General features: G+C 38.9%; 1 protein-coding gene across 2 annotated transcripts in view; it reads left to right on the top strand.

Annotated features, from left to right (window-relative positions):
• Positions 1–27,495, top strand: part of EPHA3 (EPH receptor A3) — a 177,399-nt gene that overhangs the window by 857 nt on the left and 149,047 nt on the right. For both annotated transcript variants that reach the window (XM_086883592.1, XM_086883593.1), the window contains exon 2: positions 15,054–15,118. In XM_086883592.1, the coding sequence (XP_086739718.1) occupies positions 15,054–15,118 (65 nt within the window). The remainder of the gene's footprint in view (positions 1–15,053; positions 15,119–27,495) is intronic.

Genomic DNA, 27,495 nt, shown 5'->3' with positions numbered 1-27,495 from the left:
CCAAACTTTTAATTAATACGCAAAAGAAGCTTGCTCCGCTGTAAAACCTCCTCCTGGTTCCCTAGCGGATTGGTTGTATCAGATCGTGTTTGTATCGGATGTGTGTCAATGTGTTGAAGTTGTGTGTGTTTGTGAATGTGTGTAAATTTCCCGGGAAAAAAAGAGTGAGTGATTTATTTTCCTTTGCTGTGGTAATTTCTAAGATGACATTTGCTGAAAACCCAGGCTAGGTTTCAGAAAAAAAATAATAAAGAAAAAATAGCGACAACCAGACACTGAGAAAGTGATTGAAATACTTGAAAAAAACCAAAACCCTAAAACACCCCTGTCCTTTTTCTATTAGGAAAAAAAAAAAATAAAAGAAATGGAGATTTTGCTTGCTTGTACATTGAAGGCACTCGGCATGACCAGGATGTCCAGTGTAATCATCTTTGGGGATAAAATCTAGAGGGCAAAGGTTGTGAAGAACTTCTAGCACCCAACAACCATGTAAAACTCGCACCTGCTTGAGGTGGATGGTTGTGTTGAGAAGCTCTGAAACCTGTCAGAGCAATTATTTCTCCCTTAGAAATAACACTGATGTACTTATTAATATTCTGCATGCTTGTGCGATAAGGCAGTGAGATGACAACTTTAAATGATTTCTGGAAGCAAAAAGAAGTACAGTAAAAAATAAATAAGGAAAGGTGCAAACTTTACAAGTCCTGGGTAGTCTTTAATCAGTTGGTTTCATTGCTAGGAAATAATTACAGTACCATTATACAAGATGAGCAGTGTGTCATCTGTTTGTATGTCTCATGTAAATTTGTTTTGTGTGCAGTGCAGTGCTTTAATAGATTTTTTTAAAGGAGTGTGCTTTCAACAGTCACTTTTAAACCTCCAGACAGAAGCTAGTTTGTAAATATTGTCACCTCTCAAAAATCATTTTCAGAAATGAAAGCAAGAGTGTGAGTAGGGGTTACTGTTGTCTTATTAAGAGCTCTTGGGGAATGGTTGTGGTTCTGTCAGTCAGCGGAGCAGCTCTGCCTCCATGGCAGTGGCAGGCAGACACGTTCTGCAAACTGAGAGTGACTACACCAGAAAGATGCTGGAGCATTCCAGTTTGCAAAAAAAAAAGCCCCACTTTTTGTGTCTTTGTTTCGAGTCACTGGCGCTGAGAATTGAGAAAGGAGGGAAAATATGGGTGTCATACGGAATGCATGTTAAGTACACTTGTCCAAGTCAGCTTCCAGCAAATGCTGCCTCCCTTCTCTCTGCTCAGCTTCAAGAGCTTGTACAAGATGAGTACTATTTTGTACAAGATGAGCAATATTTGCAAAATCAGTAGTGAAAACCACAGTAAAAATGCAGTTACAGGAGAGTAACCTGCTTTCGAGTGGCTTTTTTTTTTTTTAAGTATGTTTTGCTGTGCTTTTCAAAAACAGGCATACTGACAGTTTCTTTTAAAAAAAAGAGATCAACTTTTAAGGGCTTTTTATTATTTTTTTTTTAACCCCCATTTAGGAAAGCTCAGTAATCCTTTTATATATTTACACTATATGGATTGATCATGTGAGTTTAGAAATCTTAATTCTTATATTTTGCTGACCCACTAATTTGATGAACAAGTGTTAGTGTGCAGCTTTGAATCATGTCAGAAGATGATGTTTTTCTCTATTAAATAATCTTTTTCTAACCACTTCATTTGCATTTCTGTTGTTTCCATAAATTTTCTCCCAAGACTAGAAATAGATGTTTCTACATTTCTCTGAAGTATTTAGAAGAGTTTCCTTTTTCCACCACTGAAAATTAAAAAATACATATTTTGGACAGCATTTATTCATGTAGGCATGTAAATAAAAATGTCTATCTTTTTCCTTACATTTTATATTAAAGCTACTGTTGAAATTCTCCCCATAAATTATTTTAACGACGGATGGAACTAATTTTTGGTGTGTTTGTACAGCTTAGTCTAACTTCTAGGAGATGTAAATGTTGCAGTGGGCACGTAACAAGAGTGTGGGCAGAGCTATCAGAGAAACAGCTCCTACATTTATTTGACTTGAAATAATTATTTTTCTTATTTTTTAAATCCACCTTCACTTAACATTTGCAATTAATATTAAAGCTGATGACTGTTGGCGGTAATATTACAGTGGAACTGGATGAGATGAAGGGAGAAAAGGATGACAGAGGGACTGAAAACAGGCTGCTGGCTTACTGCACTTTGTGGTGCTCAGTACATTCCTTTTTTGTCTTTTTCTTGGAGAGCTCGAGATTTTCTTAATTTGCTTCATCCCAGAGAAATTTTATTTAGGGTTTTTTCCTGGATATAAAGTAAAACTTTCCCCTGAGTTTGTTTTCACACTCTCTTGCCGTGCTCGTGAGAAATCTACACAATCACGGGAGCTGAAGGAGGTTCTCTGAAGCTCAAATTTATCTGTGTTTTCTGCGAGGCAGGAAAATGTCAGGAAGATTTAACATCCAACTTTTCCAGTTTGGAGTTTGCAGACTGAACCCCGTAGGTGCACAAAAACCACAGGTTCTCCTGTTCCACTCTGCTGGATATTCTCTGCTTGATGAGGATTGTGTGTCCTTTCCCTTAGAAGGATGCGATTCTCTTTCTGAATAATTCCTGTGGTGTCAAGAAATTGAATGAGTTCTGTCGTTTTCTTAATTTAATAATTTCTCCTCAGTCTCTTCTGTAACTATATTGCCTGCCTGAGGGTACCAGCCACCTTAATTTCACTGTTTTATAACCCACAACAGTTAACACTTGACCTAGGTCATTAACAGGATTATCAGCAAATTTGTTTAAGCTTTTACTGACAACCTGAATTGCTTCAATAATATTTTGACTGTGCAGACAGGAAACTTCTTGTAACCTCTCAATCTAGCATAAAATTAATTTCTTGTGAACACAGCTACCAAAAGATCAATACGGGAAATGTGCTTACAGTACTTGGCTTCAAGCAGTGCCTGTTTTGGGTTTACAGTAAGAAGGTTCCAATCAGCCTCTCCTTTCAGTCTGTATTGGATTTGGAGCCGCAGTTTCATCTTTCGAGCATTGATTACCATCTCAGAACTTCGCAGAACCACACAATTAAATGCACCATTTTTATCTGAGCTGGTCTCTGTTAACACTTAAAATTGCTAAAGATAGTTTACTGTGCCTTTGTAGTAGTGACAGCTCTTGGTGTGGTTTTGAAAAATGTGCTGCTTGCACATGGAACAAAATTCTTGCCCGAGTCTTGCACGTGATTTTGGGAAAGGCTGACTGAATAGTGGGAACTTCTCAATAGAATCAGAAGGGGGAAATGCTTTTTACAAATCTTACTTCGCTCTGTGTCATGTATCATTAGGTCAGGGTAAGTCTTCATTTCTCGTGACACTATTCCTGCTGCTGCCCCTGGCTTGCAATTGAATGTTTATCTGCAGAAGAAGTTTAAAGTAGGTTTAGAAGTCTGAATGTGATACCTTTTAAAATTCAGTTTCAGAAAGCCCAGTCATGGGGGGCTAGAGGACTGTTTTTCATACAGCTGTGTCTTACTCAAAGCTTCTGTGCTTAATCCTAAGGTGTATAATTAGACAAATAATAAATGTTTAAATAAATAAAATAAATAAATGTTTTAAAATTCACATGATTGTTTTAAAACCAGGAGAAATTGGGTAAATGCATCATTTTCTGATGTTTTTGGTATTAGACTGTAATATGTGGAATAAGTTGTTTTCTTTACTGTTTGTCACTGGGCTTTTTCTTGACTTACTGCTATTTCAGCATAGTGTACTTAAAAAGATGAAAATCTCTCTCTTGGCTATAGCAAACTTAAAGCTGGTGATGAAACACAGAGATGTGCAAATTTGACACAGCAATTAATTCTTATTGCAGTTAATTTGGACACACCGTATCTGCTGCCCAGTGAAGCACTCAGGGCAGGGAAATGGGTCAGAACTCTTCTGTACCCTCAGCAAAAAGGCACCACCAGATGGGCAAGCATGGAACAGATAACAGGCACACCAAGTTTAACAGTTGTTTACACAAAAGCTTTGCAAATCAGGAGTGCATTCTGACTGAACTTAAATTTTTCATTCCCAGCTGGGAGGATGTACAAATTAGTTTTAATTTTTTTTTTTTCTAAATTATTCTCTGCTGGAGTTAGGTAAATTGCTATTAGTATACTTACTTTTTGATTCTTTTGGAGAACTTGTGAGTTTTCCTCGAGGAAAATGTCTATAATTGCTCTTGTTCTTGTAATCCCCACTTGATGAAAGTTTAGAAATACAGACGCAGGTGTTCATTTTCTCATTTTCAGAGCTCTGGATTTTATCACCAGTGAGGGTCACTACAGAGCTGTTACCAAATACCACAGTCCTGTTCGTGGAGTTTTATGCAGAGCCTGAGTTAGTGCCATAAGATACCTGTAACTCGTGTAGCTTTGGAGCTGGTCTTTGATTTTTCTGTGGAAGAAAATAAAAATAAATAACCGGAGCAATAATTATGCCTTTACTGGTGGTGAAGTTCAAAGCTCAGTGGAGCTGGTATTGAAACCCAGAAGGTAATTTTGATACCCTAAGGTGCAAAATTGGATGTTTCCAGAGATGTTAGATAAATCTCCAAAGGTGGGGCAGAGGGCTTTCCCTAACCCCCTGCCTTTCTAAAACATAATTCCAGCATCCAAAGAGTGCTTTTTCTGGAATGAAACATTTCCTTTTTTTTTTTTGTTTTTGTTTTTGCATTTTTAGATTTGTTGAAGCATTGCTGAAAATGTATTTACGAAGAGGAAAAGACTTGTAATAAGAAATGATAGAGTGAAATAGCAGAATTTTTAGTTCACAAAAGCATCTGACTACTGTTAAATGATTGTTTTTCCTAAAAATTCACCACAGTGGGGGTAACCCTTATATCTGTAAACACTTTGGAGCAGTAGCTTTTTTTTTAAAAAAAAAAAATAATAAAAAAAAAAATTTAAACTGTTCTAAACGAGAACTAAAACTTTTAAACAGAAATAGGTTAATTCCAAAGATTAGATATGAACTCCCAGGAGTGTAATTTTGGAAAAAGAGTGTGGTAGCAATTTGTGGGTTTAGGATTGTATTCCCCAGCAGTAGTCTTGTGTTTTTTAGATTCTTGGGCGCTTGCTAAATCCAAGCGCAAGTTCTCATTTTGCAGTGTGAAGCAGATGCAAGATTAAAATTCAGTCCCTTAAACTGAAAGTTCCTTTCAAATTTCTGCAGTGACTGAATGAAAGAAATAGAGATGTAGAAATAAAGATAATCCTGCCTGAAAGAAACCTTGGGATGGTGACAGAAAAGTTCCAATCTGCGATAGTGACGGGGAGCCAGAGTGAAACATCAGCATGTAAAGCCTTAAATTTGCAGAGATGTTATTAAATCAGACATGTTGTGAGCAGAAATGTTTGTACCACTCTCCTTTTTTTTTTTTTTTTTTTTTGTTCATTTAACTACTGTGTCCTGCTGTTTCAGGCAAAATATGGAGGAAAATCCCATTAATCTCCTGGAAAAATATTGATGAAAGAAGAATAGCAGACCAAAACGAACAGTAGTTGAAACTTGCTAGCAATTAAGAGAACAATAGGTTGAATGTTAAGATTCAGTCAGGGCAGTTTAGTGTAATATGGTGTGGGAATGGTGCTTTTTTTTTTTTTTTTATTTCCAGCTGGTTTCTCATAATGTTTTTGTATCTATATTTGAATTGAAAGATTTGCATGGCATTGTTTTTGGGTTTTTTTAAATAGTAATTAAACCTGCTTATGTATAGTTGCCTCACATTAGAGGACAGGAATTTAAATCTTAAACTTTTAAATTGGTGTCTAGGAATTGAGGGGTTTGTAGAAAATCTAGAATGACAAGTTATTCTTTAAATAAATTACAATTAAAGCAAAAAACCATATTTTGTTCTGTGGTAGGCTTCCCACAAATTTTGTGCAGTAACAAATAACAACAAGTGACATGGAATTGATTAATTTAGTTGCTGAGAAGTTAGAAGACAGCTAGAGGGGGTTTGTTCTTGGATTTTTTTTAAGAGGCAAGGCTTTTTAAGACATCCATTTTGGAGGGGGAGAAAAGGATTAAAGGAAGAGAATAAGTAGCCAGAGATGAAGTAAATTGGATCTGAATATTAAAAAAAAATCCAGACTTGCTCTGATTACTGACAAAGTCAGGAACCCAGAATTCAGCCCTGACAGTGATCTGAACAGTGAGCAAAGCACAAATTAAGAAATTCCGTGCCTCCCTGAAAGTCTGAGCTTTGTTTACATTAGTAAGCTTCGTGACTCTGATTTACCAGTGGTGAATTTCAACAGAGGCTGCAGTTTAGAAAGGGTAGAGGCATTTTTACCATTCTATTTAATCTTGCTCTGACAGTGCTTTCTTTAAAAAAAAAACAACAAAAAAATAAAGAAAAGCAAGACAAGTTATGTCTGCCCAGCTTTAATATTCATGGAGAAAACTGACTTGAGGCCTTTATCTTAGACAGGTTCTGAGGTGGACTGCAAAACTGCAAAAACTTTTCTCCCGTGATTTACCTCAGAGAACAAATGTCCTAGCAACGCTGGAGTGTTCAGCGTTCCTGGTGTACGTGGTTCCAGCTGTGGAAAATGTTCTGCAGGGAAAGCTCTTCGGGTTCTTTATTCCCAGCCCACCTGCCCATCCTTCCTCCCATGCCTATGCCTTTTTTTCTGTCCCTTCCAGAAATCAACATTCAGCAGAAAGAGGTGAAGGCAAAGATAATCTTTTTCTCATTTTGAGAGCTGTGTGTCCAGTCCTCTTTTTAGTAAAAGCTGATTACCAAAGTGAGGGGATGCTTTGACCTTGTAGATGCCCAAAAGAAAAGACAAAATAAAGGAATTTAATGTTTAATACTATTGCCTTTCCTGAAATATGGGCTAGAGCTAGCCAGAAGGTGTTCAAAAAATTGGAACAGAATTTTCCATGCAAACCAATGAAAGAAATGCTGGAGAAGAGGCGTGAGGAACATGCCTAGTTTGTGGAACAGAATGGAAACCCGAGCCCTTTGTGGTAAGGTGGTGAAGAATAAGCAGAAGACAGGGGTATGAAAGTGTCTTTCATAGTGGGTAGATGGGAATAGAGCAGTCATTTAGTCATTTACCTTTGTTATAAATATTTGTGTTTCTCACATATGGAAATAGTGAAAAAAGATGTTATTAGGGTTTTGGTTGCAAAGGCAGCAAATGAAGTCAGGGCAATTCCATTTTTCATATGGATAGCTCAGCACACATGTTCTGCATTAATTACCTCCATAAATTCTGTTAACCTGGCAAACAATGAAAATATCATGTTGGTGACATCACTGTATTGGAAAATAAAGATGGGTTCAGCATCTTGATTTTCTCAGCATGACATTTGAGGAGATTTCTTACGCTATTGGCATTTTACTCCTGCATCTTGCACCATGGTGTTGAGTCATTTGCTCTGTGGGTTTATTTTATTTGTGAGGCAGCCATGTAAGGACCCAAGCATTCCATGCAAGCTGGAGATCTTTATTCATGGAGGTAGAGAAGAAAAGCTTGACAAAAATTACCAGGGCACACTTGAGTATGTGGATTTCCAAATGTAGTGCTTCAGGATTCTCAGAATTGTTTTATGATTGTTGACTTCTTTGCTTTAAACTTAGAAAAACAAAACTGAACCAAGCCCAACCCAAGTCTCTTTATTTTTTTTTTTTCTGTGCCCTACACAGGGAGTTCCTTAAAAGCAAAATTTTTTTCTGAGTTCTGGCATGCTGCCAGTTGATTCGCTTGAGGGATATCACAGCCTTTTTAACAAATGAATAGTCATTTCCTGGACTTATGCTCTGGTCCCTGTCTCAAAAATTTCTGCCCTCCAAAGGGGTACTGATCATTTGCTGTGGATTTTGTTGATTTAAGGACCTTGAATATGTTTGAACTGCAGTAAAATTTGTGGGAACCTTGGAACTTTTAGTTGTGGGTGTTGTGTGTGCCCAAGAGTCTTTTCTGTGACAATTTTTTGTGTCTAGAATTCTAGAAACTGAGTGTGTCATAGTAGGTTTGGACTTCTCAGCTTACCTTAAGTGAACTTGGACACTGACTCAACATTTATTTTTCCCTTTAAGCTCCTAAAAGTCTTCCCATGGGGGATCTTTGTCATGCTCCAAATCTACCAGACCTTTAGAGAGCTCAATTCTGTAAAACTAGTGAATACTGGAAATCACTTTTTTTTTTCCAAGGGAATGTAGACTTAAGGAGTTAGATGTGCAGTGTGGTTAAACCTTTCTGAGAAGTGCTATAGAGCTTACAAAAATGATTTGAATAATGTTTGCTGCTGAGTTTTGGCTAGGCATGTCATGTGGTGCCATTTTATGTGCCTCAGGGTTTGGGCACCCAGTGGGACTGACAAATATGACACATCCTACAAGAGACCCTCTTCTATTCTGGGCCGATAAAAGGCAGGGATTGGCAGGGTTTGGGTAACTCAATCTCATCTGTAGTTTCTGGGTTTTCTTCTTTAACTCTGAGGGAAAAAAACCCTTGGGTTTTAAAGGGAATTTAAACTCCCTTTCAACACAGTAGCCCCCATTTTGCATTTGCATATTTAACACAGTGCCTCAGTGATATCAGATTTAATGCCAGAGTGATGTAATGGAATGAGATCTGTAGGATTTGTATTTGAATGTGAGTTCAGCTAAACTCTAATTCAGGTATCCTGAAGCTTTCTGCCTCTTGCATTTGTAGGAGGCACTGGAAAAGGACCAATTGGAGGTGTTTAAAAAAAAAAAAAAACATGCAAAGAAGCGAAGGCGACACAGCAATTTGGAACCCATTAGGTTAATCCATTTTTAATTTTTATATCCTTGTCCTAATGAAAAGAACTGGCACATATCAACTTACAGGAAATAGCCTAATAAAACCGAAACCTTATTAGGCCCCTTTGATAAACAGTGCATTCCAGCCCACCACCAGTCATATGTTTTTGCATACTTGGAAATTGAGCTTTGTGCCACTTTAACAATATCAAGAGAACGCTCATGTTTCAAAGTAATAAAAAACAAATAAAAATCTGTTCTGCCTGTGTTCATCACTGAGAATGGATGGATGGTTATCTCTTTTCCACAGGCAGGGTCCATACTTGGCAAAAGGAGGAAGACCACTGGAGGGCTTCCACTTAGCATGGAGTGGAGGTGATGTTTTTATTTATAGGCAGTCCTGCATTGCTGATTGCTATCTTGCATTCCCTCCTTCATGGCAGCCTTTCGAGAGAAACCTACAGTGAGGGGTTGCTGCTTTGGCTGTTTCTTCTTTTTCAGCTGTAGGAAAAGCTGAGGTATCTAAATCTGGCCTCAGACACTCTTGGGGAGTGTGTTTAATAAGAAAAGTAAAATCGGGGAGGAGGAAAATTAAATTCTTCCTCTTCAAAAACTGCAGGAAGCTGCCATAAAATTAGAATTTGCCAAATCATCCGAATTGATGATGGAAGCTTTTATGTTCTGCAGAAGCAATAATCTCTAGGGTAATTTGACTTACTTTGCTAGTTTTTATGTCTTTACATCTCATATTTGTAACGAAACCTCTTAATTTTGGAAAGCTTTTACTAAACATTTAAATGAAAATAACAGAGGCTTGGTCTTTCCAGTCTTTCCTGAAGATTCCTGCAGTTCAGTATTGCAGCAACTGTTTTTTAATTCATTTTGGTTTTTATTGCCTTGTTCATCCCTTGCCCCCACCCTGGTGGAGTGCTTCAGTCAGCAGTGTGACCACAGACTGAACGTGACAGTTGCCAAATTTGGAACGTTCTGCACAAAACCATGTGCAGTGTCCCAGCTCAGGCAATGGAAGTGCAGCCCTCACAGGGCTGTGGCTCTCTCGGGATTGCAGCCTGGCTTTGGGCTGCAGCAAGAATCTCAGCTTTGGGAAAGAGTTCTTCAGTGCATGGGCCAAACTGTTGGCATGTGGGTTGGGTAGGTCCTGCAAAGTTCTGCTGGCTGTTTTTAGATCATTTTCTTCTGAGCAGCTGCTAACATCTTCACTAAAATATTTGAGGGGAAATGCAGGACTGTAAAATCATGGGAAGCTTGACTTTTATTATTGAGCAAACAGCAAATCAGGCTACTTAAAACCAGGCTTCACTGCTGGACACCCTTTTTTATTTTTTGTCCCTTCCCAGAGGCTTCTTGGTCTGGTTTCAGCATGGTTTTGGCAACATCAGCGTGATAGCTGATCCTAGCTGGAAACTAAAATTGCATCAAGGTGCAACTTTGACCTTGCCTGAGTTTGGCCTGCTTGTCTAAAAATGTTGGTTGTAGCCTCAGAATAATCCAAGACACAAAGATGATCTGTTGCCACTGCTGGGGCAGTGGAGGGTTGGGAAGACTCAGATCTGTGCTCATAGGTGGATGAAAATACAGGTACAAGCCCCCTTTGCTGCGAAGGGTTCACCATTCCAAAAATGTATGTCAGGCTTTGCGCTGACTCCGCTCTGTCCCACCAAAACCAAGTTCTGGCTGACTTTCTGCCACAGAGTATTTTCTTGGTGCTTGGAATTGTATGACACATTTCAATTAGACCTTTTTTTTTTTTTTTTTTTTAATAGAAAATTTAATTTTTTTTCCCATTTGTTGGCATTTTTTTAATAACTGACCAGGGTATTTCTAAACTCAAAGTTTGTTGCCAAATGAGAGAAGATGACATAGTGGTATGAGGTTTTTTTTATTATTTTTTTTTTTAAATATTAATGAAAAATGTTAATTAGCTGAAGAAAAAAATTTTCATACATCTTTTGACATTGGCTATTGCTCTGTATTTTCTTTGTAAAGAAGACAATTTGGAAGTGCTTTCCACTGGTGAAGTTGTTTATAGGTGGCTCTCTAAATACTGCAAGTTGCAGGATAGTGTCTCCTAGCAGCTTTCCTCATTTCTTCAGCAGTGAGGGGAATCTCACAGTGATTCTACCTGGCACAGGATTTGTTTGTTTATTTTCCTTCTTGTGGGAGGTATTTAAACTGTATTCTGTTCATTGTAGCAGTTATTACTCCACATGTTTCTGGAAGTGCTGCAGCTTTCTGACAGTGTTCAGGAATCACGTTAGTTTTAAGGTTCTTTACTTTCCCTGCCATCACTCCTGATGAAACATGCTGTTAGTGAGCCCTGGACCATCACTCCCAAATCTGGAAGCAGTTTCTGGTAGCACGAGTGTCGTATTCCACTCAAGCCTCCATTCATCTGCTGCTTGATGCCATGAGGGGGACAGTGAGGGAGCTTTGTGTTTCACATCCACATCCCTACTACAGTTATGGAAAGATTTTTGTTTTACCCCCTGGAAATCCACATCGAGGGAGCTGATAATGCTTTCTCTTGTGGCTGGGCATGGGGAAGACCATGAGAATCAGGCAGGAGAGAGTCTCTAGAAAGAGAACATGTTCTTAATTGGCATTTTAGGGGTGTGCTGCATTGGCAGAAATTCTGCATTGTAGTGTGGTGAGCAGGGCTGCTGTACAGGAGGACCAAATCACTGATTTTCAGAGTTGCTCATCTTAGTACCAGTAAATTCTCCTTTAGAATTACCACTGGCTTTAAATCAAGTTAATTACATGATGGGAACCAGTGCAGGACACTGAGATAGTCAGACAGTACTTTATTTATTTACTTAAAGTTGCTTTATGAGAGCTCCTCTCTGTCTCCTCAGCACAACCAGGAATCCTTTCCAAGGCGTTCTATTGGAAAGAATTGTCAATAGCAATGAAACTGTTCAGCTTTTTTAAGAGTTACCCCTGGTAACTGGCTGATCAACCTCAGAGATTTTTATAGGAAACAACTGAGTGATGGTCACACAGTTTTGCAAGAGGAGCTCTGGTACAAGGAGAGCAAATGAATTATTAAGAAATTCATAAAATTCTTTCATCTAGTAATTGTGTGGCTGTAGGCATTTGTGGGTTATTTAGGTATTGGCTTTCATTTAACTTTAACAGTATGTGGAAAAACAAATGATGGTCACAGTGGAAAATGCCTGCCAGTGAAGATCTGACTGCGTACATCTTCATGAAACATTTCCTGAACTGGTTCACAAAATGGACCTGACCAAGTGTTTTTATTTTGTTACACTGAAGGATCTATCAGGATTGAAAGAAGTTGTAATGAGTTAATGTAGTAATCAAGTGCTTGTGTGAAGTTTTACATTTTTACTTTTCACCAAACTGTCCAAATTCATGAAAAAAAAAAAAAAAAAAATTAGACCATGAATTCTAACCCATTCTTTATGTGGTTCTTATGTCTTAGTATAGGGAAATGCTGTTTTGTCCTCCAGTTTCCAGATTAATATGTAGTGGTAGGATATACAATGACAAAATGTACCATTGCTTCTCCCAGTCATTTTTGTCTAGACATCAGGATTGCATCTTCTAAGTTCTGCATTATTGTTTCCTCTCTATCGAGGTGTGCAACTCTCTTGATGTCACAGGGAAAATGAGTGTTCTAAAAGCTTTTATCAGGAAGAGGAAGTTTTTTTTTTCAGGTTACTACTTGAAAGGAAGTATGTTTTTTTGCATTTTAGATACTATTAAAGAGCAGCATGACACACATCTGAAGCAGAAGCCTCCTGCAGCCAGTGTGGAAACCTCCCTTGTAAGAACATCTAAAATGTAATGAAACAGGTTTGAGCATGGAAAAGTAGTGGTTCCAGTCTGAAGGAGATAAGGAAAGTGGAATGAAGGAGAGGAGCTGAAAAATTATTCCTAACTTCATAGACCTGATCCTGATGATGCCCTATGGCTGAAGCACCTGCCTGCCGTGGGGGACACTGAATATTTAATTGTCACCCATGTCCTGTTGTGATGCCTGTGAGGGCAGGCTGGACCTGCTGGGCAGGTCTGGAGAGGGGAAACTACACCCAGGCTGTGTGTCCATTGCCTGGATATGTTTTGCAGATGAAACTGATGAGTTTGGACTGAATTCATCAATTTCAGAGTGGCTGCAATCATCTTTTCAAGACACTGAAGGTTCTGAAGGAATAAATACATCACTTACTTTGCTCCTGAGTGATTTGCCTCAGCCACTTCTTGCCAGGTGATTTTCCTCAGGAGTCACTCTTCCTTCAGCACTTCAGCACTCTTCCTTCAGCACTTCTCCTGGGATGAGCTGTCTCATCCCAGGAGATCCACAATCTGTGGGAATTTCTACTAACTAAAAATGAGAAGTGCATTTTTTTCCTTTTGAATTTTTTTTTCTGTTTTCTTTTTATGGATGCAAACCTTGCTGCAGGGTAGCCTGCCTTGGGCCCTGTGCACTCGATAAAGGACTGACTGATTTTTCTTTGTGTACGTGATTGAGGACCTGATTCAGACCTAAGAAATATGTAGCACTGGATTATGTTCTTTCTGTAAGATTAGTAAAAATATTTTGTTTATTGATGTAGATAAAACAATACTATTGTTTTCTTTTAAAGGGGAGTATAACTGCAGGGGGAAACATTTTTCCCACATAGATCCAGAGGAGCTCAATCATGGCATGCACAAATATGTGTGCACACAAATGTAGAAAATATGTTTATTTATGGTTATTTTTAGCAGAGTCATATTTCTAATACTGTACACCCATGTCTCCTTCTGTACATCCTAATTAAGAATAAAAATAATGCCTTCAGAGCTCTCTTTTTTTTTTTTTTTTTTTCAAGTGGTGTCCAAAATTGAACAGCAGTTAAAAGGAGAATGGTGAAATGATACAAATAGCTTAACTCAGCTGATTCACAGATATTCTCCCTCATTTTTTACTTCCTATTCTTCTGTTTACTTGGAGCACCAGTGTTCAGGCCATCTGGTTCTGGGGACAGTGACAACCCTTCAGGTTAACAAACAGAAGATGAAGTTTCTCCAGTGGCCACCTGTAAAAGATCTGTTATTGTCAGGTGTTAAAATGTCCTAGCATATGCTGAGATTTATTTAATTTCTCATTACCATTAATTTCTATACTGAAGGGAAAAAAAAAATAAAGGAAGGTGTGGGGGGTGGAGAACACACCCAACAAAAGTAAGACCACATTGCAGATAATTGATATTACAGTGTTGACATGCTGAGTATTAATACTTCATTAGTTTATATAAAGACTATTTTTTCATATACAGTATTTTGTATAAATTCATCTTTTCTGCTTCGGGTTGATAAAGAAATGGTTATTTAGGGAAGTGTGTGATCAAGCACTTGGAGACTGTATGGCCAAGATGAGGAAAAGAATTTATTTTTGTGCTTGTAGGAAACAAATAAATGCCAAAAGAGGAATATCCTTTAATTTGGGTGTATGTATTTATTTTAAATGCCCATTGTGTCTAAAAATAGTTATAAACCCACTCAGTTTGATTGACTGGAAAATGCCTGTCAGACTGTTTACAAATAAAATCTTCCTTCTCACAGTGGAAATTACTGCTGGCTCAAAAAAAAAGGTAACATCAAGATTAGTAATCAATTGATGGCCCTCTTTAAAAGTAGGTTTGTCTGAACTTGTAACATGGTAAATAATTACATTTGTATCTAATGTGTTACACATGACATTTAGAAAACACTACTGCGAGGCAATTTGAGAACAAATTGGATCAGAAGCAAGAAAAAAACTGCAGGAAGGACTTTAATCAGCTTTCATTATTTATTCCTGTATTCTGAGAAAATTATAGATGCCAAATTCATGCCTTTAATCAAATAATGATTTAAATATTCAGATCTCACCATTTCAGTTAGATGCAGTGACCCAAATTTCAGGCATCCGAGGGGAAAACGCTGCGGTTTGTGCAGCTGATAGAAGAGTTCTGTTCCCACCCCCCACTGCAATTAATTTAGCCAGTGATCCATTGTTTGTTTTTTATCAGTTTTCTGGTTTTCAGAAGTTGCCCTCTCTGCTGTTCACAGTGTTTTAAGCTAAACAAGACGATCCTTTTCTTTCGTCTTTTTCTTCTGTGCAGCTTCACTGCCAGGCCACCTGAACAAATCAGCTGCTCACAGGGTCATCAAATAAACACAGCTCTGGGTATGGATAACTGAGGTTAACCGGGCAGAGGCAAACAAAACTCACTCTTCTTCCTTATGTCTTCTTTTGTAGTTAATCTGCTGGATTCAAAAACAATTCAAGGCGAGCTGGGCTGGATCTCCTACCCGTCACATGGGGTGAGTTCACTAGAGTGTGAAATGGAAAAGTGCTGCTACAGACCAATGTGCTATTTAAACATTGTTTCCTCTTCAGAGGACACCATGCAATCAGGCTGGGCCTTGGAGCTTCAAAAATAATCTGCTCTGAACTTGCAAAACATGGCTTACATAGCTGAGGGGCCTTCTCTTTAGAGCATGCATCCCATTGCAGGTAAACCCCAGGAAGAGCTCATTGCTAGGGGAGAAACACGAAAGCAAGAGGTGCACTGGGCAAAAAGTTCTTTTCAACTGCTGCTCCTTCTCTATCAGAAAGTGTATGTCTAAAAGAGATCATGGCTCTGCTTCATGGTGTTACTTGATAATTTGTTCAGATGGAAGTAGTGGAAGGTGAAAAATGTGTGGGCACAAGCAACTGATGTAAGTACTTGTTTGTAGCTTTTGTGCTGAATTTTTGCTGAACTGTTCGAATTATGAGTTAAAGTATTACCAAAGAAATGTCTAAATAATGTTCTGGAGGTGGTTGGTGGTTGTTTTGTATCCAGATCTTGTATCCAGATCCAATTTGTATGTTGATCTTGTATCCAGATCTAATGAAACCAGGCATTCTATTGGAAGATTTAGAAGTGCAGTTTTAAAGCACCCGTGTTTTCCAATTTTTTGGAAATTTGCTAATTTCTAATTTGCTAATTAATTGGAATTTTGCTAATAAATTGGAAATTTCCAGTTTGCTAATTCCATCATTTGTACATAGTTTTTTGCCAGCAGACTCTTTTTAAAAATTTCTTGATAACATGAGATTGATGACTAAATAGTGCCTGTCTGTCTAGTGGTGCTGATACGTGTTCACTCCCCACCTCCATGTCTCTGTGGAATGTGTGTTTGTGTGTAGGAACATCCCATCGCTCTCTTTCTGCATGACATCATGCAGATGCGCAGGATGACTCTTGCATTCCTGCATTCTGTTTGCCCAAACACAAAAATACCCACTTGGTAGTTGAACCCTGTGTCCAGAGCTACCCTTGCTCTCAGAGAAGGCTGAGCCATCAAATCTTTGCTGAAAGAAAGCACCTGTGAGACTTTCTTTTGCTGTTCTTTCAGTTTTTTTGTAGCTTTGGGCAAGCTGTTGATTCACCTTTATCACTTTTACAGAATCAGTGTTAACAATGCCTTTGCATCTCTGCCTCATGGGATTCCCTTGCTAATGTTCAAGTTGTGCCTTCTTGATATTAAACATTATGCAGGTGTTCAGCAGTATTTAAGGATGAAGGTTTGGTTCATTTTTTGAGTTTATGCATGGATCTCTCTCTGTGTCTCTCGATAAAATTGTTCCATTCTCATGGGAAAGAAGTGGGAAGAGGTTTCAGGTTTCTTCCTAGTGGCTTTTTCTGCTGACTTTTCCAACAAGAAATGTCTTTAAACAGGATGTCCAAGAGGGAACTCTCCAGCAATTTCTAGCTCATCAGGTTGTTTTTTTTTTTGTTTTCACTTGCATTTTTTTTTTTTTTGTGAAGCGTTTCTCTCCCAGCTCCCGCTGCTCCTCTGCTTTGCTCTCCTGCTCTGTTCAGCTCCTTGCAGCTGTGCAGATCTGCTGCTCTGCTCCCTGCAGCTGTGTCTCTCCTGCCTTGGATGCCTAAAGCAGTTGGTAGGGAATGATGCAGGGTATCATGGGGGCTATAAGGAAAACAGATGTGCTGCATTACCCCACCAAAAAGGGCCCCCAGATCTGTCAAGGCCAATTTTATTGGCTTCTGCAAGTTTTTGTCAGGTAAATCCAGCCCAAGTTGTTGTTTGCGTGTGTTTGTACATGCTGTTCCTATTTTCTGCCATATCCTCGGATATCGAAGCCAAAGTAAATCATGGAATTTCACTGATGTTCTTACAAGTTAATGAAATTCTTAGTTAAAAATCGCATGGCAGTAAATTAATGTAGATCATATGCTGTGGCTGTTTTTGGAAGAGAACTGAGGCTCTAGACTGTAGTCTTCAAAATACCTTGAAATTTTAAGCTTGCATATTGAAATACAAATGTAAAGTATAGAAATACCAATGTTTATCCTATCCCAATTGGCATTTTGCTGTGAAATGGTGACAACTTGAACATTGTGTGAGAGAGGTGCCTTCTTCTTACAGCCCTTTATTTATAGTCAATTAATTAAACCTGGTAAATATGGCTGTGTCTGTCTGTGAGCTCACTAAAATATGAACTTAAACTTCAGTGGAAAAACATTATAATAAAGATGTCACATCATATTGAAAGATTGCTAATAGCAGAGCAGTGATTTACAAGGTAAAGCTGATAGAGCTGCACTGGAGGCTGTGACTCACAAATGAGGATATTGGTGTTGTGCCAGTTCCTCTTGAGCATGCAGTAGTGTTCACCTAAATGTCAGTATACCAAAGCTGGTGACTTACAGAGTTTTTAAAAATAATTTAACTGAAGCATTTAAAAAACGCTCTTACTAGCTTAGTAATTTTATCCTGTTGATACATGATACTATTGATTCATTTCTGGCAAGATGACCCAAATTGATTTGCTCTTGTTTACAGCATTCAGGGGTGGTTCTTTATTCCTTTAAGTTGCCCTCGACTTGGGCATATGTAATAATAGCTTTCCAGAAATTCCTGAATATTCATGTTAAGGTTTGTAGCTCATTTGTATTCAGGGGTTTGTGTGTCCCACATGAGCACACTGTAATGGCAGTGGTTTAGGCTCTGGTGAGTAATATCACCCTGGAAGAATGTGATCTCTCCTTGAACCATCCCATACTGGCTCCAGGAACACTGATCTGGTCAAGCTCATTAAAACCCCGTCAGCACAAAGCATTGGCCCCTCCAGATAGCGAGGCACAAGAATTTAAAAATATAATAGCAGGTTTTGCTGATGCTTGAGCATGATTGGCAGCAGCCACAAGGCCTCTGTCCTGTGCCACCATCCCCAGCACCTGCCCAGGCAACCTTTTTGTCATGCCAATCAGTCAAACCCCAGCTCCATTTCTATAGGTTTCATTAAAAGGGAAAGAAAGAAGAGCTACTTACTCTGTGCAGAGTATATTATTGATATGCTGATTAAGCATAATGCAAATGATCATTAACCGTAATTCACATAAATTACAGCAGCACAGATGTGGGGGTTGGGAGGATAAAGCAAGTCACTTTAATAATATACAATAGAAATGTGATGGATAATTCATACAGGACAAAAGGAGTACAGTCTAAATCCCACTCTGCATATTCATGGGAGGAATTGTATTGGTTTCAGCATATTTTTTTTAGGGAGAAAGATATATTTGACTCTTGCTCCGTGGTTTTTTTTCGTGACGTTTGGAAAAAAAAATACATTAATAACATAATCGCAGTCTATCGTTCTGCAGGCATGCAGCTTGTGACTCAATCTTTACGTGTTTATTAGTCAAAGTTTGGACTTGAAATTTTTGGTCATGTTTTCTTCGTGTAGTCAGTAGAAAAGTAACACAGAAATCACTCTTGTTTTTGTTGTAGCTAGAGAAGGGAATGCTGTGGCATTTTTTTACTGTCACGTAAAAGATAATTGTTAAAAAAAAGAAACCAAACCAAGTCGGGAAAAACAAACCACAGCAGAAACAACTCTAAGAAAAAAAAATAAATATCAAATATCAGAACTCAATGAGTTCTGTACATGGCTAAAGTTAGCAGAAATGTAGGCAAAATTTAAAAGACAAATTGGAAAAATAACGATTCTGTCTTTGATCTTGACATCTTTCTAAATTTTTGAGTTTCCTCAGAAATGTTAGATTTCTTTGAGAGCTGGCCATACTCAGTATCTTAAGCTTTTGGGCAAGTAGTTTGAAATCTGGTGTGGATAACTTGGCTTTTTCTTAGTGGCCACTCTGATGGTCATTTGAACAAATCAAGCTGATCATCTCAGTAATGGAAACTGATTCATCAGTATTTGAGGAGAGAAGGGTAACGTTCCCTGCCCCCGTAATAGCTGGTGTTGTGCTGGGCAGGCTAGAGCCTGAGTGACTAAGATTAATGAGAGCTTTTCCATCAACCAAAAATTGGGTTAGAATAAAAAAAAATAAATCCAAGCAAAAGTGAGGAAAATGCCTCCTTTCTTATATTTCAAAAGCCTGAAAGTAGTTTGTCACATTAGGCTGCATTGCTGCCTACCCAGGCTGCTGGCAGCCTCCTTGGTTTCATTAGTTCTGCTTTCAATAGTTGGCTAATGTGTGGCTCTATAAAAACTCTTGGGTCTTTTCTTTTTGTGGGATATCATGGACAGAGTGACTGCAGAAGAACCTGACTTACATAAGCATTTGGATGTCCTTTGTGACTAGGTGAAGGTAGAGGAGAGTTTGTGCAGGGTACATCCTGGCTCTGATGAAGGTGCTCTCAAATAAATGTCCTTCAAAAATCAGTTTCTCAGGCCACTGTGACTGGAAAGTTTCTCTGTTAATGCAGAAGATGTTTTGAAGAATAGTAAGTATTTCCATGAGGTTTGTTTCCCTGCAGCTTTGTGTCTTGCTGTTAATTGCATCCTGTTCTGTGGAAGGTTTGAGATTGGTTTTTTTTTCAGTAGGTTCCTAATGCCACTGAGTTTCCTTGTGTCATGCTTCAGCCTTCCCCTCAGCTGAGCACATGCAAAGTTTTTCTTTGCACAAGTCACACATTTTCACACCACTGCGGAATCTCAGGGCAGCTAAGCTGCCAAAAACCCTCAAAACTGGCCAACAAAAATACAAAAATTTATCAAACGCCTCATTTTAGAGCTTTTTTTGATGCTGATTGACGTCTTAGCCTGTGTTCATTTTTTGTCTGACACCAAACTTGACAACTTCTAAGCAGTACTGTATATGAAGTGGGCAGTGTTGCTGAAATCACTAAGTAGTTGTGAAAATGAGTTTCAAAATGAACACAGTGATATCAAACAATTGGTATGAGACAAAAGTCTGAAACTTATAGATATCTTTGTAAAATAAAAAAAAATAAGTCCTTGTTTTAAAAATGAAAACAATCATGTTATGCTATATACTTTCTTTTTCCTATCCATTAGCAGTGGAATTTCCTTAGTACTTCTGAAAACAATGTGTTCTGTTAAAATCAGGATTTATCTGTTTTGCCTGAGTTCTGGTCTCCTTACAACTTCGTACTCTTACCCTGCCTTCCACAATTTGTGCATCATGTCTGAAATGCAGGCAGACTATTGTGACGATTGCAAGTCAAATGAACCACTTGGGATCCTGGTTTTGTGATTCATAGACTTTGTTTTGTCTTACAGTGAGTGGCTGGCTGATGGAGAAAATAATTTTTTTTGGTTAATAGGCTCATTTTTTTCACTTCAGTATGTGCTTTTGGGGTGCACTGAAAGTGTATTTGTTTCACTTGATTCTTCTTTTTTCAAAATAGTAAAAATTTTAAAAATAAGAGCTTTCATAGGTTTTTCCTGTTACCTTCAGTTTTCTGTAATCAAGCATGTTCTGCTTCTCATTTTTAGACTTCTTGTTTTCTTCCTGCTGGAATAAAATTCCCTGAATGTTCTGCTGTAAAGTGATGATTTTACTTTGGAGAGAGACAAATTAAAAATCTGCCTGATTTTTGCATTTTTTTAGGTCTCTTCATTCATACTCAAAGCCTTGAATCAGACTGCAGTGGTGGTTGCTTCAGTTTGTGGGTGCTGCTTTTACACAAAATTTGAATTAGTAAAAGGAAAATTATTTGTACTGTACTTTTTTCTCCTTTCTGATAGATCTTTCTTGTAGCAATATAAAGCTATGAGATAGGACAGATAAATATGTTAATTCTGTGAATATTAGATTCATGACTGATTCTGAATGTGAATTTTGTTGATATTTTCAGAAGCAGTGTGTGAGTAGTTGATGACAGTGTATTTTTGGTGTATTTTAGCTGGCTTTGACTTGTGTTTCATCTGTGCACTGTCTTCTGCTGCTTGCATTAAGCATGCATTTAAAAGGGAAGTTTAAATCAAAAAAACTTAAGTGGAGTTGACTAAAGAAAGAAGGGAAATGCTTAGGGGGGAAAAAAGAGATTAAACATATTACTTCAGAATTTTATGCGTCTCTGATCTTGTTAGGAATTGTTACCAGAGAGAAATGCCTTCCTTTTTAAAATGTGGAGCACTGTAATATTCCTAAGATGTGTTTTTTGATTATTGTACTCTGCATTGCATTCTTTTGAAAAACTCAATGTGATCATAATGGTGCTGTGTTTTGGTACCTTTTTAAAACATCTTTTAAGTTGATCTAAAGTAGCAACTGTGCTAGTTTCAGTGATTATTATTAAGGGAAGGAGGCTTTTCTTTTTTTTTTCTACTTTTTTACTATGTTACTTCAAATTATGAGATTTCAATTTAAAAAATAATAATAAGAAGAAAAAGTACAATAAGGGCAATGTACTTATACAGTATTTTGTAATGAAAAATATGGGCACTCTCCCTGTATTTCATTAGCCTCATCAGTCCGTCTATTTACTGTTAATAAAGTTGCTGAAAGTTGGATATCAGTTTTCTGTGGTTTCAAATAAAAAGGAAAAAAAAGGAAAGAGCAAGTTTTGGCTTTTGTTCCAAGAGTTAAGTAAAGATCTTATTTAAAATTGGAAATGCAGATACTTAAGCTTCCAGTTTTCCTTTTCAACTTTCAAATCTTAGAAGTAACATCATTCTCCTCATGAGCAGAATTTTATGTCTGTCAGCAGAAATCCAGGCCATTTGTGAGAAGTTCTCTCAAACCGTCTCATCGCCGTGAGGTATTTTTCATTTTTTAAAGAAATGCTTGCTTCATAGTTTTATTCTTTTGTGCTGAATTTATTTACATAAACCAGAACAGAAAAAAGTAAATAAAGGGACTGTCATGAAATACAATATTATTTATCACAGGGGCACACTGCAGTCGGTTTTAAGGCTCTTTTTATAACATTAAAGTCCACAAGACAAGCAACTCCCGTCTCCAGTTAAAAATGCCCATAAATGTTTGCTCCTGATAGCTTTGCTGTGGTTACATTTATGGTCTCAGTAGTTTGGGCAGGTAGTTTATTCTGGATTTTCTTTCTTTTTGTCCCAAATACCTGTAAGCATTCGGTGTGAGATGACTGTAGTTTTAGAAGAGTGTTTGCTGCGTTATAAAGTGCTTTTAAAAGGAATTGGGAAGTGAGCACGAAGGGCACTGATGGCTGTGCAGGCTGAAGGAGCGAGACGCGCACGATGTTTCAATGCAGGAGACGCGTTGCTTCACTTCTCTCTTCCCTCGTTCTTTTAGAGTTGTTTGTGAACACAGCCTGAGGGCTGTGCTAAGTAATTTCCTAATTTCGCCCGCTTTATCTGGCCCGGAGCGGCTCGCGAGGCTGGCGGCGGGCGGTGCCGGGAGCCAAAGGCCTCCGCCTGCCCGCTCCGGCCCCCTCAGCCGGCCTGAGGGCACTGCGGGACACACAGGGTGCTCGGGCACAGCACCGTGCCATCGTAATGATGATAGTGATGATGATGAGGAGTGTGGTGGGAGCACGAACCGCCTCACTGTTCCTCCCTGCCCTGCGGGAGGGTCACAGGCTTGGCGGGGAAGCTGGGACAGCGTCCCCGATAACGCCGTGCCCAGCGGGGATGTGGGTGTCCTGCCCCGGCGGCGGGGGGGCTCAGTCCGCACAGCACAGCCCGGCTCGCTCCGAGCGCATCCCCGCTTGCCAAGCCCTGCATCCCTCTTTTCAAGCCCTATATCCCTCTTTTCGAGCCCCATCCCGCCGCCCGTGCCCGCTCTGTGTCCCGGCAGGTGGCGGTGTCCCTGCGGCGGGCACCGGGATGCTGTCCCGCACCTCCCGCCTCCGGTTTGGGCAGCTGCTCTGGGTTCCTTGGGTTGAACCATCCAGCTCCAGAGCTCGGCCAGCAGCCCGTGTTTCGGTTCTTGGTGCCCTTGGTTTGGTGTTTGGAGGAGAAGGTGCGACGGTGAAACTCATGTTTTGTACTCAAATTCTGCTTTTAATTAGAGTGGAGCTCAGTGAAGGCTGTGTGGTTGTAAGGGCTCTCTGCACTGTGTGTAGATACCATCTTGGACGTAATAAGGTGATGAAATCTCAGAGTTTTACTCCATTTCATCTGTGGGTTGGTTTCTCCTGCCTAGCTGCGATTACTCAGACTTTATTTCCAGCTGTTGGGTTTCCCGAGGCCCCGAAGGGCAGCTGAGACACGCAGAGTGATTTGGTTGCTGGCTGTCTGTGGATGAGTGCTGTGCTGCCATGTGGCTTGTGTGCTCTTGCAGTAGACAAGGAGGGGCAGTCAACACCATCCTTCCTCAAGAGCCTGACAATTGATTTTGGTTGGACTCTGGGGGGAAAAAAAAATAATTTAATTGCTCTGTGTTCCTGTTTTTAAACAAAATAAAAGCCTAACCCCAAAGTGAATGTCTTAAATATAGAGGAAAGTTCCTGTTTGCAGTAGCTGAAACTTAGTTTCTAAATTGGAAGTCTGGGTTTCTATGTTCCACTTTCTGAGTAGAAAGGTAGGAATCAGTATCCTGTATCAGTTGTTTATCTTGAAATGTTAAAGGTAGATTTTGACCTCTAATTCTTTAATTAGTGCCTGTTCAGACTTCATTGATATCAACAAAAGCATTATAGTGAATTAAGTTGGTTTAAGTTAATTCAGCTATGACTGATGGGAGAGGGTAACAGTGTTGGTTATGAGTCAGGCTGCAGAATATCGTAAATCAGAATCTACTTTTCTCTTGGAATCTTCATTAAATGTTGTACTGAAATGTGTCTTACTTTCAGAGATGTAGTTTACCAGAGACAAATTAAAATGTTGTTTAGGAGAGTTGCCAGGAGGCCACTTACTCCATCCAGTCTCCTGCTCAGTGCAGGATAAGGTTCTATCAGGTCAGCAGCTTTGGTTTTGGATGGTGGAATCTGAGGTTGGAGATACAACAGCCCCTCCAGACAGCATATTTCAGTGCTTATAGTGGGTAGAATTCTGCCACATACCTAACCTGAATTTCTCAAGACATGTTTTGTGGCTGTTTTTTCTTCTTACACCATCTGCTGTTAGTGAGGAGAGTTTGTGTTAACTGCCTTTCAAGTTGCTGCAGTCTGTAATGAGATCATTCCTTAGCTTTTTTATTTTTACGAGACTCAATATTCCCTGCATCTTTGTAACATATTTGTCCTCTAACTTGGTGCTGAACAATCCTATTAGGTGTGATGCCATCCTCACTGCTATCCTGGCTTCCTTAATGGGGAGGTTAATGTGGAAAAGCTCTAGTAGGATGGTGGAAAAATATCCAAGAATGGGATGAAGTAAGGATATAGGTGCTTTATCTGTGTAACTGATTGAGTGTTGCAGTCTAGAAACACCTCACAGCAACACTGCAGTTTAGTTTACATTCCTTTTACAACCGGGGGATTTAACAAGTATAAGCTAAATGGGTTCTGGAGGGATTTCTTGAAAAGAAAGATAACAGCACAGTGTGGCTTATTTCTTCACAGCTCCTAAAAATGAGAAGTCTGGCCTTAAACTGACTTGTGATCGAAACACTTTTATAATAGGAGACATGTTTCTCTAAAATCTGAATGTTTTCAAGACCTTTTCCAATCTTAATAGCTCTTTCCATGGTAGCAAAAAATCTTAAGATAGTATTTTCTTCTCAGAGGGGAGATTTTGTCTGTTAAAAGATTCAGTAATAGCAGTGCTTTTTGGAAATTTAGTGTTTTGGGGTTTGTTTGTTTGTTTGTTTGGGTTGGGGTGGGTTTGTTTGTTAGTATTTGTGTTTGTGGGGGTTTTGTTTTGTTTGTTAAAAAAACCCAAACATTTTCTGTGGGTAAACAGGATCCAAAAAAAATAAAAGAGGTGAGGAAATAATGGCAGCTGAACTGAGGTGAGAGCTCTGGGTATAGTGACATTAAACCTTCAGGTCTGTGTTGAGAGATGTCAGGTATGAGGGTGAGTGAAGAATCAAAGAGTGGAATGAAATCTCCAGAAAGAAACCTGGATTTAAATTGCTTATGGAGCTATTTCTGCTGCCTTCCAACTGGAAGGCTTGGAGCTTCTTTCCCATGTGACAGTAGGGAATAAAGATGCCACAACAACCTTCATGTTCCAGAGAAAAGACAGGACCCTTTGGCTTCTTTGGGAGGGAGAGAGCTTGGGTTAACTCCTGGTTTCCCTGAGACTCTGACTTTGTATTTCAGAGATTGATTCAGTGACGTTTGTGCCTGTTGGCTTTTTAGAACTCTGCCTTTGTGCACCTCTGTAAACACTCACTCAGAGTCCAAACAAACAGGATTCTTACTTTTCACAAGAACTAAAATCCCAACCAGAGCTTCAGAAGTTAATATTTTTCCTGACTGTGTAGTTGGATACATCATGTGCAGTGCATTCCATCAGACTTATGGGATGTGTAACCTGGCAAAGCCAACACCGCTACTGGAACTTGAGAGTTTATGTTCCCTGATATCCTTGTGTTACCTGTTTTACTTCCACTAATATGTCTGTGACACTTTATTAATAAACATAATGTATCCGTGATGGTAATTTAATTTTACTTTGAAACCTGGTAATAAATGTTTGAACTGCAGAGCGTTTCTGTAGAAGTGTTTCAGCCTGAAGAAATGTTTAGAGGAGAAGCTTCTGCTGATGGCACCGTAATTCAGCAGTGTGTATTCAGAAGTAAATGGTTTTCAGATTAGAACATCCTCTTACAATGAAAACATCCAGAGGGTGAATGTTAATCAGATCTGGTAGAAAAGTGCTGTGTGGATGAAGGACAGGCAGAGGTGGTGAGGTAATGCACAAAATAAATGTGCAGCCCAGGTGCAAACTTTCCCTTTACCATGGGGTTGATTTTACAGAACCACAGCAGTCCTGAATTGTTACTCCTGCAGACTGGGAACTAACTGGAGTATCTAAAATAAGTACTAAAGGCAGGTGTTGGTCTTAAAGCACAGAGGGTGGGGTGGGATGTGAAAATCTGGGAACAAACCCCTTACTGAACATCAGCACTGTCACATTTTTAATTTAAATGGTGTGTTAAGAGAAACTTGTGCATTGTCTGTCTTGGGCTGCAGCAAGCAGAGGGTTTATTGTGGGCTACACCACTGACTTCTTGAAGAGTTAGGGATTTTTGTATTAAAGTATTGATAAAGAAAATGGAAGCAAAAGCTGAGAGAATGGAAAGCATTTTGAAAATACATGCTGAATGTTGGTGTTCCTAAGATTTTAGGACAACTGACATATCTTGCATGCTACATTTTTGAAAATTCAGTTATTGCATGTGACTTCACTCTTGCAATGTCTTGATTTAGAAGGTGGAGGGCAGCATTAAACCCATAGAGCTAATTTACTGGGGTAAACCACTATTAATAGGGACACAAAGTGAAAGGTCTGCAATCTGTGTTACATAGGCTGAAACGTGGTGACTTTGGAGACTTACCAAAGAAAATACAAAAATTTTACTTGACTCAGCTGTCTTCTAGTCTGAAGAATGGGAGATTCCTATATAGAAGGTGTAAAAGAGCAATATAATCTGTTATTAAGTATATAATTTGCATTAAATATATAATTGTTTGTGTTTATGTCCTTTGAAAAATAAAGAGGATTTAACAGTGGAGCAAGGAAGTGTCTGAACTGAAGGTTCATAGGTTCTTGTAATACTGATGTACAGAAGTTTTGCAGGGTTACATCTGCCCCTCAATTTAACATAAAATGTATATTTAATTGCCTGTGACATGTTTGGAAGTGAACTTTTTTAAACCATATGTCTTTTAACTGGTGCATGGTAGAGGTATTTACAAACACTGGCCAAATGTGATGTAGGTTTGTTTAACCTGCTTCCCTAGTTGAGTTCAAGGCCACTGCTGTGACCACATGTAAACAGGTTTTGTCATGGCCACTTGCAACGTGTTGTGTTTAGGATTCAAGTTTATTTAGTAACTTATGGCAGGGATTTATTTCTCTTTGTCTATGCCTTGTTCATATTCAAATTGGAATTGTGCTGAATCTCCATTGTAACTAAGAGTAAAATATGACTTCATGTAGGTAATGCTCCTGCACTGAACATAACAAAGAGACGAGTTAATGTAAAGGTTTTGTGTTTGGGGCTTTTTTTCCTTCCTCTGGCATCCTAAATGTGAGTAATGTTTTGCAAATGCATGATCCAAAATGACCATAAATTGCGTTTTGGCATCACGTTCTGTGCCAGACATTGTGGAACAAAGTCATGGCTGGAAAGGACAGAAGTGGAGCGAGTGTCTGAAGAGGAATCATTGGTTCAGTGTGACTGTAAATGCCTTTGTTGTGAAGAGAAAATGAATGCAGAATTGTAATAAGTAACCACTGATGGCTGGTGTGAGCAATGGGTATGGTATTCTGGGCAACTGGAAAGGTTATGGAATGGCTAATGGCATTATTAAAATGATAATAA

Source organism: Cyanistes caeruleus, chromosome 3 (genome assembly GCF_971803275.1).
Source record: "Cyanistes caeruleus chromosome 3, bCyaCae1.hap1.1, whole genome shotgun sequence".
NCBI lineage: Eukaryota > Metazoa > Chordata > Aves > Passeriformes > Paridae > Cyanistes > Cyanistes caeruleus.
The sequence above is the reverse complement of the archived record's forward strand: the minus strand, read 5'-3'. Positions and strand labels throughout refer to the sequence as shown.